General features: G+C 43.6%; 1 protein-coding gene across 8 annotated transcripts in view; it reads right to left on the bottom strand.

Moving 5' to 3' along the window:
- TJP2 (tight junction protein 2) overlaps positions 1–16358 on the bottom strand; it is a gene marked incomplete at its 5' end in the record, with an annotated part of 84860 nt that overhangs the window by 18443 nt on the left and 50059 nt on the right. For 7 of the 8 annotated variants that reach the window (XM_079705677.1, XM_079705679.1, XM_079705682.1 and 4 more), the window contains 8 exons: positions 1285–1393; positions 5143–5293; positions 6354–6420; positions 7864–7997; positions 8103–8211; positions 9752–9905; positions 10831–10934; positions 15156–15819. In XM_079705677.1, the coding sequence (XP_079561803.1) occupies positions 1285–1393; positions 5143–5293; positions 6354–6420; positions 7864–7997; positions 8103–8211; positions 9752–9905; positions 10831–10934; positions 15156–15819 (1492 nt within the window). The remainder of the gene's footprint in view (positions 1–1284; positions 1394–5142; positions 5294–6353; positions 6421–7863; positions 7998–8102; positions 8212–9751; positions 9906–10830; positions 10935–15155; positions 15820–16358) is intronic. The other variant, XM_079705675.1, reaches the window with a different exon arrangement.

Below are 16358 nucleotides of genomic sequence, written 5' to 3'. Positions count from 1 at the left end.
GCCAGAGGTCTTTTCTGGAAGAGTTATCAGCTCTCTGAACTCTGATCACCCTCTTTACTTTCTTTGCATTTAGCGAACTCAGCACAGGTCCTCTTTACTTTCTTTGCATTTAGCGAACTCAGCACACAGGTCCCATGGGAACCATAGTTCAAACAGGAAGAAGGAAAAATAACTAAGTTCACGAGTTGCTGTGATGGTTAATTTTATGCATCGGCTTGACTGGGCCATGGGGTGCCCAGATATTTGGTCAAATATTATGCTAGGTGTGTCTATGAGGGTGTTTCTGGATGAGATTAACATTTAACTCAGGCAGACTGAGTAAAGCCAATTGCCCTCCCTGATCTGGGTGGGCTTCAGCCAGTCCACTGAAGGCTTGAACAGAACAAAAAGGTAAACCGTCCCCCGAGTAAGAGAAAAATGAACTCTTCTTCCTTTCAAAGTGGGACATCAGCTTTTCTCCTGCCTTCAGACTCAAACAGATACACTGGCTCTTCCTGGATCTTGAGCCAGTCTGCCTTTGGACAGCAACTACACCATTGGTTCTCCTGGTTCTCAGGTCTTTGGACTTGGACTGGAACTAAACCATTGGCTCTCTTTGGGTCTCCAGCTCACCAACTCACCCTGAAGATCTTGGAACTTGTCAGGCTCCATAATCATGTAAGCCAATTCCTCACAGTATCAATAAATAGCTCACTTTCTCCCTTTCTCTGTCTGCCTGTCTCTGTCTCTATGTATAGAAAGATACACACACACACACACACACACACACACACACACACACACACACACACACACACACACACATCCTATTGGTTCCATTTCTCTGGAGAACCCTAATACAGTCACCAATCAACTGTATTAGTTGAAGCAGACAAGAAGATTCTATTAACCCCCATTTTACAGATGAGAACAATAAAGCTTGGAAAGGTGAAGCAACTTGTCAGACTGATACGGGTTAATATGAGAGCTGATCAGCAGGTGTGGCCCTTTCCATCTGTCATGGAAAAACTCAATAATAACTTCAGGCAGTAATTAAGGATGAATCTCTGTCCAGAAAAGCAGTTTTACTCCAAAATCACACAACTAGTGAAATTCTTTCAGTAGGTGCACAGAAGACATGTGTATAGAAAGTTAAATGGTACCCGAATTCTTTCCACATACTTATGACCTAGAGATCAGGTGTCAGGATCCACTTCGATTTTTTAATACCCAGATTTTCCTATTGTGCTCCCAAGCTACCTCCCTCTCCTACCGCCCACTAAACTCATAACCAAACTTGCTCACCATCAGCTCGGCTCTGGGCTAAAATGGTCACCATTTCGCCTTTGGGGACTTCTAACAGGTAGAGAACAGCATCCTCCCGAACGAGCCCTCTGAAATCCTGTGTGTTCACCTGATAGGAGGGGCAAACAGAAAAAACAAAACAAGAAGAAATAAGAAGTTGTTTTCAAAAAGGTGCCACCTGCTTTTGATCTGTTTGTTTTCATCAGGGCCTGCCCAGAGCAAACCTCAGATGTAAAGAAGTCCTTAGTGCCCTACTCAGGGACTCTTAGCACCCGGCCTGGGCTATGGGCACCACCATACCCTCCTGCCTCCCCACACTGCCCACCCCTTAGGACTATGCCATTCCACCCAGGACTCATCACTGGATCAGGCTAGAATTTCTTGTAGTTGTCTCTGCTTCCCTCTCTTCTTTGAATCTCCTGTAGAGGTGGCCAGGAAGGTAATGTACAATAACTGTAATGCAATAAGGAGTGGTAGGGTCTATGGTAAATGAGCGTGCTGGCCCAGCTTAAGGCATTAATACTTTTCAAATTGATTCAAATAAAAGCCTGCAAATAAGAATTCTGACCAAATCCACCTTTCTCTTACAGCTTCTAGCACCTGAAATTGAAGAACATTAGTCTTATGTGGCAGACCATTAGCCTAATCTATAGGCTTTTAGTTTAAGCTTCTGATACATAATGGGCAAGAAGCTCACATCTATTCCCCACTGAGTAGGGTACACTGTAAATAGCTCTCAGAAGACAAGTTAGAAAGCAGGTAAAATTGAAAAGTGGTACAAAGAAAAACACATTTTGACATCTTTGTCCTGTACCTTGAAAACCACTTTAAAACAGAATAATTACACGTAAGATGTAAAAATGATTTTAAAGTACCTAATATTTTGATAATGTATTACAGAAGTGAAGATACGGAATTCCCCTGAAATATTTTCTTCAGTCACTGAGGACTTGTAGAATCCTTTAATCAAAAGAGTAATGCCTTACTACTGAAAAAAAATTGTTAATTGAGTCTAATTTAATTAAGGTTGGAATTTACCATTAAGTGAAAATAGGCATGAGATTAAAATTTACTTGGTGCTTTTAAAATAGAGTGATTTACTAAACCAATCATGTTAACTTTTCCATTGAAACAATATTTATAGCATTTAAGACAGCTCATTCCCATCTCTCTGTCCCTGAATTAGGGATATTCACGCTTTGGTAATTAATCCTTTCTTGTGCACCATCTGCAGATCTACATCTGTGTCTATATGTGGCCACGTGTATTTTTTTTTCTTTTTTTTTTTGCGGTACGCGGGCCTCTCACTGTTGTGGCCTCTCCCGTTGCGGAGCACAGGCTCCAGATGCGCAGGCTCAGCGGCCATGGCTCACGGGCCCAGCCGCTCCGCGGCATGTGGGATCCTCCCGGACCGGGGCACGAACCCGCGTCCCCTGTAGGCGGACTCTCAACCACTGCGCCACCAGGGAAGCCCCACGTGTATGTTTTTGTATGCACTGTACATGCCTGTATTTGTTTATTTAAATAAGATACGGCCACAGGGCATGGGGGAAGACCTTGGAGGTCCCTCTGTCCTTCTCTATCAGAGACTGACCTTCTGTCAAGCCAAAAACTATAATGGTCAAAATTAAAGCAACACATGGTAGCTAAAATCCACATGGTTAATAACCAAACTTAGGAGCTTTTTTTTCTCTTTCCCTTCCTCTAATAGTTTCTGAAAGAGAAATGACAATCATACCAGGTAAAAAAAATAAGCAAAGAGATAGGTAAAGCCAAGCACTAAAGCATGTGTACTTCTGTTATTTACAAGGCACATATTTCGCCACAGCACACTCACTTTTTTGTTCCATGTGTCAAGCTGTCACCTTTACAAAAGGAAGAGCTGCACTTAAAAAACCCACAGCAGAGTAAAGTGCTTACTGTATGTACATTGTACCCTGATATATTCAATTTGACCATGAAAAGGAGTGCTGAAACAAATTAAAGGAAAAAAGGCCAGGACAGCACTTTGGTTAGGTTGTACAGCCCTCCCCAATAAATATCCTCTTTCATTATCTATTTAGTAGTCTACACGGTCTAGCTGTGTCTGCTGTGAGCCTGAAGAGGATTCTGTGTCAGCTACGCTAAGGCTGTGTCGCAACTTCTCTGCCCCAGTAGGTGAGCTCAATCTTTTTCACCCCTTTGAAGAATTGAGGGCTCCTTTTGTAGTCAACAGAAAATTTCCACACACCCAAGAATGAGGACCATCTACTGCCTGACCTCCAGATGAGACTACTGCAAAAGAAGCTGGTTCCCACAGTTTCTTCCTTGTCGCCAAGGTGATAACAGGAAACAAGACACTTTCTCAAGTAGAAAACATTGTATTTCACGACTTTTACATGTGGAAGTGACTCTCATTTTAACGACTTAGAGAGGTCAAGTCCCTAAGTGAATTTACTTTTTTTTTTCATGAAAATTCTGAAAATCCTTTTCCCCACAGGGTACAAAAATATGTCATCCTTGAACCTTCGTGAGCAAAAGTTTCCAAATTCTTACTTGACTTCCTACGGTCCCACATCAGTTAGGAAACACGCTTTTTCTTCTTTGGCATCAGCCCACGAGTAAATTGGTATAAGCTGGCACTCAAATGGGGTTCTTATCGGTAGCACTTGGTAAGTGGTATTTCCTAGGACCATGTGGTACCCTGAGGTTCTCTCAGGTACACTTAGTCTTCTAGGATCCTGTCCAGAGCCAAAGAGGGTCTAGAATGCCACTGGAAAGCTTCAGCAAAGCTCAAGGTCAAGGTTTGCTCTTCATCGGCTCCAGAAATGAAATCTGAACTACCACCATGAGGCCAAGGGCCAAGAAGGAAAAGGACCACCTCTTTTTGTGCTCTGCCTGCTTCCTTTGGGAATTCTGCTTTTCTCCCCTCTCCTTTGAGGCTAGATGCTCTTACCAGACCACCTAGTACGCATAAGAAATGCAAGTTTACAGAAGCAGAAATTCTGGTGTAGACAATTCCCCAGCATTCTGTGTTTTTATAGTCACAAGGTACTCAGTGTTCTTGAAGTTAATTCTGAAGTCAGTGGAAAATACATGATAAAATGTCAAAGATGAGTTGGTTATCATTTTTTTTAAACCAATAGATTATACAAACATATATATAGTAAGTTGAAAAGTACCAATATTTGATTAACCAGGGATTCTCCTTCCTGGACAATTTTAGAGGTAAGTAACACACTGAGTGGCAGCAACTCGTTAGTTTCCAACAGGATAAAGAACAGACACTGACTTTCCTACTCTGTGCCAAGAACTCTGCTGGGCGCCTTGCAAGTATCATCTGTTCTAATGTTCCCAGGGTGCCTGCGAGGCAGGTATGCTTATCCCCATTGAACAGATACAGAAACCCGAGTCTCAGAGCCAAAGCCAAGGCCACAGACTAATATGAAGCTGGGACAGGATTCAAGTCAGATGATCTGATGCCAATACCCACCTTTGTTCAGTTACAGCACACGGCCTGAAGAGTGACAACCAAGCAGGGGAATCAACTAAAAACCAACCATTAGCAAGATCTTTTGAAAGTTCTTCCACCTAGGCCTTTAGTTGAAGTCTCAATTTTTTTGTTAATCAAACTAATAAAAATCTTTGTGAGGGTCCTGAACACTATAAAGTCCCACAGACATAGGGATGAGTTTTGGGTTCCAGGACTGAGGAGACAGGACCCATTCGAAGGAAACAGAGACCTGATGCTTGGCAGCAACAAACCTGCAGTTGGTCTATTTTCACAAGCTGGACCACTTTCCTGTACCTTATGTAAGACCCTCCAGAAAACCCCACTCTTTCCCAGTAACATTTAGAAACAGGGCTGGGATTTCCTACCTTCAGAATCTGGTCCCCTTCTTGAAGACCTTCTTGCTCCGCTGAGGTACCCTCTTGAATGCCGGCCACAAATATCCCGACATCATTGCCACCGGCCAACCGGAGGCCCACGCTGTCTCCCTTCTTGAACCTCACCATTTTGGTATTGGGGCTGCAATGGGTTCCGTTTCAGGAAAGAAAGATGGGAGATTTTTTTGGGGGGGGCGGGGTAAAGGGAAACCAACATTAGCAGTGAGCAATTTAATTTATTCTATCTATAGAGTGATTTACCCTTTTAAAATCTCTCTCTCGGGGCTTCCCTGGTAGCTCAGTGGTTAGGGGTCCGCCTGCCGATGCAGGGGACACGGGTTCGTGCCCCGGTCTGGGAAGATCCCACATGCCGCGAAGCGGCTGGGCCCGTGAGCCATGGCCGCTGAGCCTGCGCGTCCGGAGCCTGAGCTCCGCAACGGGAGAGGCCACAACGGTGAGAGGCCCGCGTACCGGAAAAAAAAAAAAAAAAAAGCTCTCTCTCATTTTTCTCATGTAATCTATAATTTTATCTTCCTTGGGGCTGTGAGATGAATATCAATCAGTAGGCCACTTTACCAGTGAAGAATAGAAATAGAAAATGTTTAAGTAAACTCATTCAAGATTAAAAGCAAATAATGCGCAGGATTAGAGCAAAAATCAAGGCCATCTGATTCCTACTTCAGGATTCTTTCAAAGGAAAGCCTGCTGACCCCATAGGGATCCTGTCAAATGGAGACACAGCCTGGGTCCAGAGAAGCAGGATCCTAATCCAGAGGCCACTGCTTGGAAGCAGGGGTTCTCACTGTCAAGTGCAGAGCACTGTATCGCTTCTCCCCTCCCTCCACACGCCAGGATCACCCGTCACTACAGCCCCTACAGAGGCACCATACTTAAGCAATACTTCATCCATCTGTGCGTTCTTGATCTGGCAAACTCAAGTATTCAAAATAACATCTGGAAAACTAGCCATGTAAGCAGACAAGCAGACGAAGTTAACATTCACTCACTTCCACATTTTACTCGTCCTACAAATGATTTCTCTTTCTCACAAACACTAGCAATAGGGGTTGGTTAAAGGGCAGCTGATTATATGCAAAATCACCATCTATAGTTTAAGAAAACCATTCTTCCAAATTTCCATTAAGGAGATAGAGCTGTGTGGAGGAAGAAAGGGGGAAAGCAAGAAAGACTGAAATACATACCCATATATTGCTAAATCTTCAGGACTCGGACGAAGAACAGTTCTTGGGGCTGGTTTTGGTGGAGGAGCTGTGGATTAAAAAACATCATTACCAACCTGGACTAAAAGGCTCTGTCTTGTCTCTACATATAAAGACCACAAAATCCACAAAAAATTCAAGTCGGTACCCTATGCTGCATATATGTTATCACGTCAAACAAAAATGTCTTAAGTTTAATTTTGAGGCATTAGTAGGTGTCAATGATTTCTCAAAAGAAGTGAGAAGAAAATGAACCTTTAAAATGCAAGGTGCATAATCACATTTACAAGCAGGTAGCATTTTTTAAATAACTTAAAAGCCATGTAGTAATGCTGGTTTTTTTTCCCATGGATAAATATTTATGCATTTAAATCATGATAATTTTATAGGGTTGGGGGCAGGGGTAGGGAATGGAGTTGAGATCAGAAATGGGACGTAAAAGGACTTCAACTAATCAAACTTGACAAAGTGTGACTGTGACATAATTAGAAGTATGTATTTGGTCTCTGCCCTACCCTCAGAGATCCTAAAGTCCCTATAACCTCTGGAGTGAAAGGGGTGCCAGGAGTATCTTTTGCTCTAATGTTCCGTCTTTGAGCCCAGTTCCTGACACAGAGGTCCTACATCCCTTGGAATTTCCTGGGTGATGGGAGCATCCTTTGTTCTAAAGAGATGACTCCTGGATAGCCTCAGAATGGGGCTGGTCACCAGGAAGAGGAAGCCATGCACATGACAAAGCCTCCATAAACAAGGGGATTCAGAATGCTTCAGGGTGGGTGAAAATATTGAGGTGCTGGGAGGGTGACGTGCCTGGAGAGGGCAGGAAAGCTCTCCACCCTCTCCCCAGACATTGCCCTATGCATCTCTTCCATTTGTTCCTAAATTGTATCTTGTATTAAAAAAAAAAAAAAAAAAGTAATAGTAAATAAAGTGCTTTCCTGAGTTCTGTGAGTCATTCTAGCAAATTATCAAACTTGAGGAGAGGGTCATGGGAACCCCCAATTTAGAGCTGGTTGGTCGGAAGTGAAGGTGGCATCCCGGGCCTCGTGACTGGCGCCTGTAGTGGGGGCATCTTGTGAGACTGAGCCCTTAACCTGCGGGGTCTGCACGAACTTGGGTAGTCAGTGTCAGAACCGAATTGAACTGTAGGACACCTGGTCGGTGTCTGGAGAATTCGAGAACTGGTAGCTGGGCGGAGGACAAAACCCACAGAGTTGGTGTCAGAAGTGTTGTGAGCAGAAAACAGTTCAGGCTGGGATCAGGGATGGGAGACAAAAGGACCATGACTAATGAAATATAACAAAAGGTGACCAACCTGTTGGCACACAGAAAGAGCTGTTATTCTTTATATTTTTTTCAATATTAAATGAGGTAGGAGTGCCTCTTCCATATATAAAAATGATTTTAAAATAATTTCTCTCTCTCTTTCCAGCCACCTTCTAGAATTACCAAGCACTGACACCTGAACATGACTGTTTAAAATGAGCCTCACCTGGGGATTCCTCTTGGTATGTGGGTTCCTTGCTGGGCTCTGTGCTCACTGCAGCTGCAATATCCCCAGTGGACTTAAAGGGAGTGGGTGTGGCGACCATCCTGGACCATCTGCTATGCATGTCCTCTCTTGAACTTAAGCACACGTCATGTTAATGTCTCATCATGTGACAGATTTGCAAATACGTATGTGCGTACACTCACAGGGATGTGTGCAAGGGAAAATACTCATCATCTTACTTTGGTCTTTCCTTCAGCTTTTCATTCGAGGAATGATAATCATAATCGGAATACTGCTGTCGTCTGTCCTCCGGAGAAAATGATCGGTTTGACTCTATTTCTGAGATGTCTGATTTCAAAAATAAGAAAAGATTTCTTAATAAAATATTTGAGACCTGTGCCAGAAATTATTCTATTCTCTGGGCAAGGAAACGGGAAATGGAAGAGAGGGCGGGCAGTAAATGTGCTATTAGTCTGATGGTCTTTCGTTGAAAAAAAAAAAAAAAAAGAATCTGATTGTTTGAAAGGAAAGGCATTAATTAACAAAGAGGGCTCTAAATCCAGAATTTTATGTTCCTCTTTCATCATACCTTCCATCAAAGCTGACACGGAAGAGACAAAATCCAATGATGGGAATATATATATGTGTGTGTATGTGTGAATCTATATTAGTGTATATACACACGTACACACACACACACACACTCATTTTGAGTGTGCACATAGACCAGTGCTTCTCAAACCTTAATGTGCATACATATCACCTGGGATCTTGTTAGAATGCAACTCTTCTGGGCCGGGCCCGAGATTCTGCAATTCCATCAAGCTCCTGGATGACACGATGCTGCTAGTGGGCTGAGCAGCACACTTGGAGTGACAAGGAAATAACCTGTAAGCTCCTAGCACCCTGGCATTATTTCTTGTGCTCTACTTGTTTTCCTGTATTCAGAGCAGTAACCACCTGATTAGACATTTTATATAATAGAAATTAAACCAAGGTTTAAGGTTTTATAAAGTAATTCTTTTAAAAATCAACAAGTCCATTTCTAAACTTGAGAACTTAATATTTTCTAAACGTTTCTGCACAAAGCCAATACTAGATGGTTAAGTAGGAAATAGCATGCCTACTTATTTTTATTGGTAATTTTTACATGGTTAAAATGTTATCGTAGGTACTGTATGTCAACTATACTTCAATTAAAAAAATAAAAATAAATAATAAAGACATGCCCAAGAGCCCCCCGCCCCGCCAAAAAGTAAAGGGCTAAGAAGACACAAGACCATTTTGAAGGACAAGAAGTTGGATTTGGCTGTGGAAATAAATGAAGAGAGACCAAATAAATAAATGTTATCTTATGTAAAATTCATATTCAAATTAAAAAAAAAGAAACGACTAGCTTCTTAACAGAAGAGGTGACACAGATTGCTAACCAATGAATATCACAATATTCAGCCATTCTGATTGAGTCTATTATAGTGTCTACCAGTTTTAACTATCCTCTACATTGTCTTCTCTTAGTTGGAAATATTAATAGTCACTTCAAAAAAAATCACATGATAAAGCACAAGAATGGGCAATTTACAAATGTATGTGGTTAGTTCTGTGAACCACTCCTACATACATTTTTTTAATAACAAGTTTTGTTTTCAATGGCCTAAATCAGAGTCCACTGGGATTCACGAGTACACCAGAATTTCATACTGGAATCCTAATGTCAACAGACCCTTTAATAAGAAAATAACAACCAAACCTGGAATTAAAGTTTAAAAGAGAGGCTTCTGTTAGAAATTTAACTGCCAGGTGAATGGCTATGCTAAATAGAGATGACAGTGCAGAAGCAACAGTCTTACTCTCCTCCAGTTCAGCTCACAGCCTCCCCTTTCTTTACCTTCTATTTCTGAGTCGCTGTCATTTAATGAGGGGATGTTGATGAGCGTCTGCTTGCTGTCCCTCAACACCACGAGCTGGAGTTTTCCTCTTGACTTTTCTATCAGTTTTCGAGCATCCGTTAAAGACATGTTCTCAGTTACGGCTCCATTTATCTGTGTTTATGAAGAACAGTAATGTTCCATGCAATACAACTACCCACAGCAAAATAGAAAATTCTTATTTTCCTCTTCTAAAGAGTTAAGGGCTTTGCTCAGTTACTCAAACAGACGTGGGCTTTAGGATGACTGACTGAATAAAAGTGAATTATCCTTTAAATTAAATATAACCCTGCATGCCTGGAACCCAAACACAGGCCTGAGAAAGCTGTAGTGTACTTAAGTTACTCTGCTAATTTATTTAACTTCCAAGCTCAAGACGATGGTTTGGTTTACTACTGGAACATGTTTCCTGACTAGAGAGGTTTACAAAAACTATTAAATATTCAGCATTCATATACCACCAACTTGCCCTCTCATCTTTCCTTCGTTTAGAGAACAGGAGCTTAACCTTTTAATAAACAGGGAAGAAGAAAGACTTTGTTGAGATTTTTTAAAATTTTATTTTTAATTTATTTTTATTTAAGGCTGTGTTGGGTCTTCGTTGTGGTGCGCGGGCTTCTCACTGAAGTGGCTTCTCTTGCTGTGGAGCATGGGCTCTAGGCACGCGGGCTTCAGTAGTTGTGGCTCGCGGGCTCTAGAGCGCAGACTCAGTAGTTGTGGCGCACAGGCTTAGTTGCTCTGAGGCATGTGGGATCGTCCCAGACCAGGGCTCGAACCCGTGTCCCCTGCATTGGCAGGTGGATTCTTTACCACTGCACCAGGGAACCCCCAAGATTTTTTTTTTTAACTGACACTACACTATTACAAACCTCCAAGTCTGGTTTTCCTGATAAAAATGATCTCTCTGCTGCTCTTCCTGGCTTTGTCTTATTATTGACTCCTATCTCAACAAAGTTTCACTGACTTGGCACTTGAACGCAGAAATACAGACTAGGAAGCTGAGCATGAACCCAGCTGTTCTCCTCCCTTTTCCACCCACCTTGAGAATTATGTCTCCTTCATGCAGGTTGCCATCTTTAGATGCTAGACCTGTTCCGGTCATTTCCTTTATGAAGATCTGACTCCCGAGCCGGAGACCATACTCTAGAAGACAAACACACAAACAAACACATATTTTATCAACGTGTTCAGAAAACTAAAGCTGGCTTTTAGGATGATTTAAAAATATGTATGAAAAATTAATTTTGCATGTGAGACAGTCTGTAAGCCCACTGGCCTTCACTTGTCAAAACAGCCGATGTCATTAAAAAAAAAAAAAGAAAAAGAGGCAGAGGGACTGTTCTAGATTAAAAGAGACATAAAAACCAAATGCACTGCATGAAACTTCACTAGATCCTCAATCCAATATGGGGTAGGGGTGGAGGGTAGGGGTAGATTACATTGTTTTGGAGTAACTTCAAAATGAACTGCACTATAATATATTAAAAGGCATATTAATGCTAACTTTCTTAAGAGTGATAATGGCATTATGGTTATGAAGGGCAATGTTTTTATCCTTGGGAGGTACCTGCTGAAATATTTAGGGGTAAAGGGTCATGTTGCCTGCAACTTACCTTCAGGTGGTTCCAAAGCACCATTTAGAGACAGAGAGATGCGGTAGGGAAGGAAGACGGGGGAGGGAGAAAGGGAAAAAAAGGAGAAATAAAACGAATGTGGCAAAATGTTAACAATTGGTAAAACTAGGTGAAGGCTATTTGAGTTATTTGCCACAAAATTAACACTTTTCAAAACAAAATGTTGGGGAGAAAAAAAAAACAATTCAGTACATCTTAACAGCATGTTCTACTGACAATACAGTTGCCTACAGGAGGGTAGCACAAATAGCAAACCCTCTATCTGTAACAATTCAGATTGTGTGGGATTTGGCACTGAAAAAATGTCACTGTGTGAAGAAAAGGGGTAAATAAGCCAGCAAAGCAACAAATAAAGTATTCAACTAAAACTGGCCTAGCTCTGGGGATTTATGGACTTTGCATTGCTCTCAAGAAAAACCACTGTATTCACTAAGTATGTATATTTTAAAATATTTTAAATACTATTCAGACTATTCTGATTTTACTTATTAAACTTGTAAAAATACACACTTTAAGGATGAATTTTGGTTATTTTAGGAAGCTACCTAAACCTAGCAGGTTTTAAAAGAGGCACATTCAAATTTTATTATTATTGTTATGGACTCAGTGAAGTCAGGAACAGAAAAATAAGTATCGTATATTAACGCATATTTGTGGAATCTAGAAAATTGGTACGGATGAACCTATTTGCAGGGCAGGAACAGAAAGGCAGATGTAGAGAACGGATGTGTGGACATGGTGGGGAAGGGGAGGGTGGGATGAATTGGGAGATCAGGTTTGACATAAATACACTACAACGTGTAAAACAGATATAGCTAGTAGGAACCTGCTGTATAGCACAGGGAGCTCAGCTTGGTGCTCTGTGATGGCCTAGTTGGGTGGGATGGGGGTGGGGAGGGAGGTCCTAGAGGGAGGGGATGTGTGTATGCATATGGCCGATTCACCACACTGTGTGGCAGAAACCAACACAACGCTGTAAAGCAATTATACTCCAATAAAAATCTTATCAATTCAAAATAAAGTAACTTTCTGTCACTTAGAAGTAGATTTAAAGATAAGTTTTAAGTGACTTATAGTAAGTTAGATTCAGATCTTACCACAAGGATTAAAGCTATTAAGGTCCACCCCCGCCCTTTAGGGAGCTGATACTCAAGAAAGAATAAAGGTAAGACGGACAGCATTTTCTTCAGGGATGGCAATTCCTTACAGGTTAAACAGCCTCACAGCCCAGGACAGAAGGCTGAGACAAACTTGAGCAATGACTTCTTTCTCACGTGTCAACAATTCCTCCATCCTCTTAAAAACTGCACTCTTATTGTAAAATTACAAACAGGTTGCTATTGGTATGTTTGTGGGCACCTCTCAAATGAGGAAAAAAAGTCAGTTGGCCAGCTTCTAAGACTTTTACCAGCAAGGCTATCTGATGCCCATGAAACATGTAAAAGCTGGCCATGTGAATGGATCCTATTTTTCTTAATCAAATGTAGGGTTTGCCTACAGCCAGATATTTTTAAAGATTAATTCTTATGCAACTCTGGCCAGTGATAGCTAAACTACTGTGTCATCTTAGCAAAATGTGGCTTAAAAAATCTTTTACAAAGTAGAACTTTGGAAAAAACAAACAAGCAAACACTGAATTCTAAGTTTAAAAAGCAAAATGGCCCGGAAGCAGTAAAATGTCGTATCAGCAAAGGGGCATGAGCCCTCTTTGTTCCTTAAGAGTATTACTAAGACCAGGCATGATGTGGGCAGTTTCTTAGGACAAACATCTTTTTAATTGTGGGTCACAACTCATGAGTGAGTCTTGAAATCAATTCAGTGAGTTGTGACCAGTATTTTTTTTTTTTTTTTTTTTTTTGTGGTACGCGGGCCTCTCACTGTTGTGGCCTCTCCCGTTGCGGAGCACAGGCTCCGGATGCGCAGGCTCAGCAGCCATGGCTCACGGGCCCAGCCGCTCCGCGGCATATGGGATCCTCCCAGACCGGGGCACGAACCCGTATCCCCTGCATCGGCAGGCGGACTCTCAACCACTGCGCCACCAGGGAGGCCCGTGACCAGTATTTTTAAATTTAATGTAATAGAACCTCTCAAAAATCACTACACAGAGTTAAGTACCGTTCCATGAAACACTTGGCCAAGTTTTTCACATATTGGTGCCTCCACAATTATTTGCAAGATGTGGTTCTTTCTGTGGCAGGAGGAGGAGGGGGAAGAGAAGGAGAAAGAGGAAGAAGGGGAAGAGGAGAAAGAGGAGGAAAATACTGCAACGGGGAACTCAAGAATCTGGGTGCAAGTCCTACAGGACATGCATCAGACCTCTGTGAAGGAGGCCTTGTGTCAAGTTATCTTTCTCAAAACTTCTCTACAGTCCACAATCTGGAAGCAGAATGGTTTTTACTCTGCAATTCTTGGGGGCTGATGAATTAATATGTCATTATCCATGGTTATAAAGATTTTCTAGAATTCTTAAATCTCCCAAGATGCACATCCCTCAGAGGTAGTACCATCTCCACTTTCACCTTTATTTTCTGGACCTGGGCTCCAGGTATCCCATTATTCGCATCCTTGCAGTTACCTCAATATCCTTTCAATAGGTACCCAACTGTATAGCTCAACTCTTTATGCTCCTCTAGAAGAACTAAAGAAAACAAACCCTCTCATCTGATAGGCTCTTTAAAATGCAAATTCCCAACCTAAAAAGCAAGAGGTCTTTCACTCTGCACTCTTGGGTACTCTTCATCTTTTTTCCTCTTTGAAGGAGGACAATTAGAGAACAAGAAGAGATAAAAGACGTTACCAGGAATTCAAAAAGTTGGAAGCCAAGAATCAATGCAAGGAATAGCTCAACGTGGGGCTCTAAATCCCTGTTCATTCACCTACTTGCTTCCTATCATCTATTTCCAAGAGATGAAGTTTGAGCTCCAACTCCACCACTTACTTACCAGCTTCAAGATGTGGGCAAGTCACCTCCCATCTCTGAGTTTCAGAAGCCTCACCTAAACTGCAAGTGCTGCTCGCTTGTCCAGCTGCCACAAAGGGGTTTAGTGAATCTGGATGTGCTTAAGCGTATGCAAGTGCTCCAGGCATGCAACACGGGACGGGACGGGCAGCCTGGGCCAGAGCCTGCCTCATCTGTGGACACACAAAAAACCTCTCTGCACCTTGCTATATCCACCTGTAAAAGAGGAATGAAGTCTCCTACCTACCACAAAGGCTTCTGGTGAGGATTAAATTAGAAAGTATTTATTCCACAGAGGGCCCTGGCATAGAGCAAAAACTCAATCAAGATTAGCTGGAGTATTGTCCCCTACTGTGGTTTCATCAGTTTAAGCTGCACTGGGTTCACCAAGAGAGCTTGTTCACACAGAGACTCCAGGGGCCACCCCAGTGCTTCTGATTCAGTGGGGGCTGGTCTGGGGCCTGAGAATCTACATTTCTAATAAGCGTCCAGGTGCTGCTCTGAGAACCACTGGCCTATTAGTTTAAAGCCAGATTTCCACCACCTGGCTTAGCCACTGATGATACAACTTTGTGCAAGTCAATGAACTTTTCTGTGCCTCTAGTTTCCTTGTCTATAAAATGAAGATATGACTAACTCCCACAGTGGGCGGTGGTGAAGACAAAATGAGCTAATCTGTGCAAAGCATTTATTAGGTCAGTGCTTGGCACATAGCAGGTTCCACGTAAGAGTTAGCTATTATAGTGCTTTTTCTTCATCAAGCATGACTACCTTCATTTCCTTTGCTTTTCATCAGAAGGACCCCGATGGGCCTGTCCGAGTCCAGCCGCCCCCGCGGGTCGGGGCTGGGGCTGCGGGAGTGGAGGTGCTCGCGGCTGCGGCTCCGGGACGCCCCGTACCGGGCATCGGGCTGGGCCCTGCGGCCATACTCCCCCTCCGGGCTGTAGGCGCGATCGTAGGTCGGGTCAATGCTCCGGCCGCGGCTGCTCTCCCGGGCTCGCCGGTAGTCATCATCGTCGTGGTCCAGGCCCCGCTCGAGGCTGCGGCCACGGCTGCGCTCTCGGGCTCGCCGGTAGTAATCGTCGTCGTCGTGGTCCAGGCCCCGCTCTAGGCTGCGGCCACGGCTGCGCTCTCGGGCTCGCCGGTAGTAGTCGTCGTCGTGGTCGTGGTCCAGGCCCCGCTCCAGGCTCCGGCCGCGGCTCCGGTCCCGCTCTCGGCTGCGCGCCCGGTCGTGGGGACGACCCCTCCTCTCCGGGCTTTCCTCCCAGCTGCGGCTGCGCCCTCCGCGGCTGCTGGGCCGGCTCCTCTCGCTGTACCCGCTGCGCGCGCTTCTGCCATCAAACTCGTCCATCAGCTCGAAAGCCCGGTCATGCTCGTGGACGGGAGGGCTGCCCTGCAGCGGGGCCAGCTGGACCTTCCGGGGCCTCTTGACCACCTGTCACAAAACAAACAGTGGGGACGCAAGACAAATCACAACCAAACAGAGAGAATACAGTGGTTAAGAGTCCGCGTTCTCCTTCCAGTAAAACTCTTGTGTCGCCACCCAGTTGCTAAGCCTCAGGGTCCTCATCTGGAAAATGAGGACCCCTCAGGGGGTCAAGGATAAAATAAGACAATGAGTATAAAACTCTGAGCACAGTGCCTCCAAAATCTGCTTCTACTCAAAGTGTGAAAAGCACCAAAGGGCTTTAAATCACTAAGTTACAAAAATGAAAATCCAGAAAGTGAGACATTCTGTATACAACTGCGTAGGTTCATCCAAAAGTCAATGTCATTCAAAAGAGGGGGGGGGGTGGGCAGGTAAGGGGAGAGAGGAGGTAAAAGAGGGATCCTTTGAGATTAAAATGGACCGGAGCGGAGGCGGCGAAGAGCGCTCGGGCGGACCACTCTGCTTTCCCGCGCCGCGCAGCCTCCCGCCCTCCGCCTCCTGTTCGGACCGCCGCCGGCTTCTCCTCCCCCGACTGCCCTCAGCCC

The sequence above is a fragment of the Hyperoodon ampullatus genome, assembly GCF_949752795.1.
Source record: "Hyperoodon ampullatus genome assembly, chromosome: 6".
In the NCBI taxonomy this organism is placed as follows: domain Eukaryota; kingdom Metazoa; phylum Chordata; class Mammalia; order Artiodactyla; family Ziphiidae; genus Hyperoodon; species Hyperoodon ampullatus.
The sequence above is the reverse complement of the archived record's forward strand: the minus strand, read 5'-3'. Positions and strand labels throughout refer to the sequence as shown.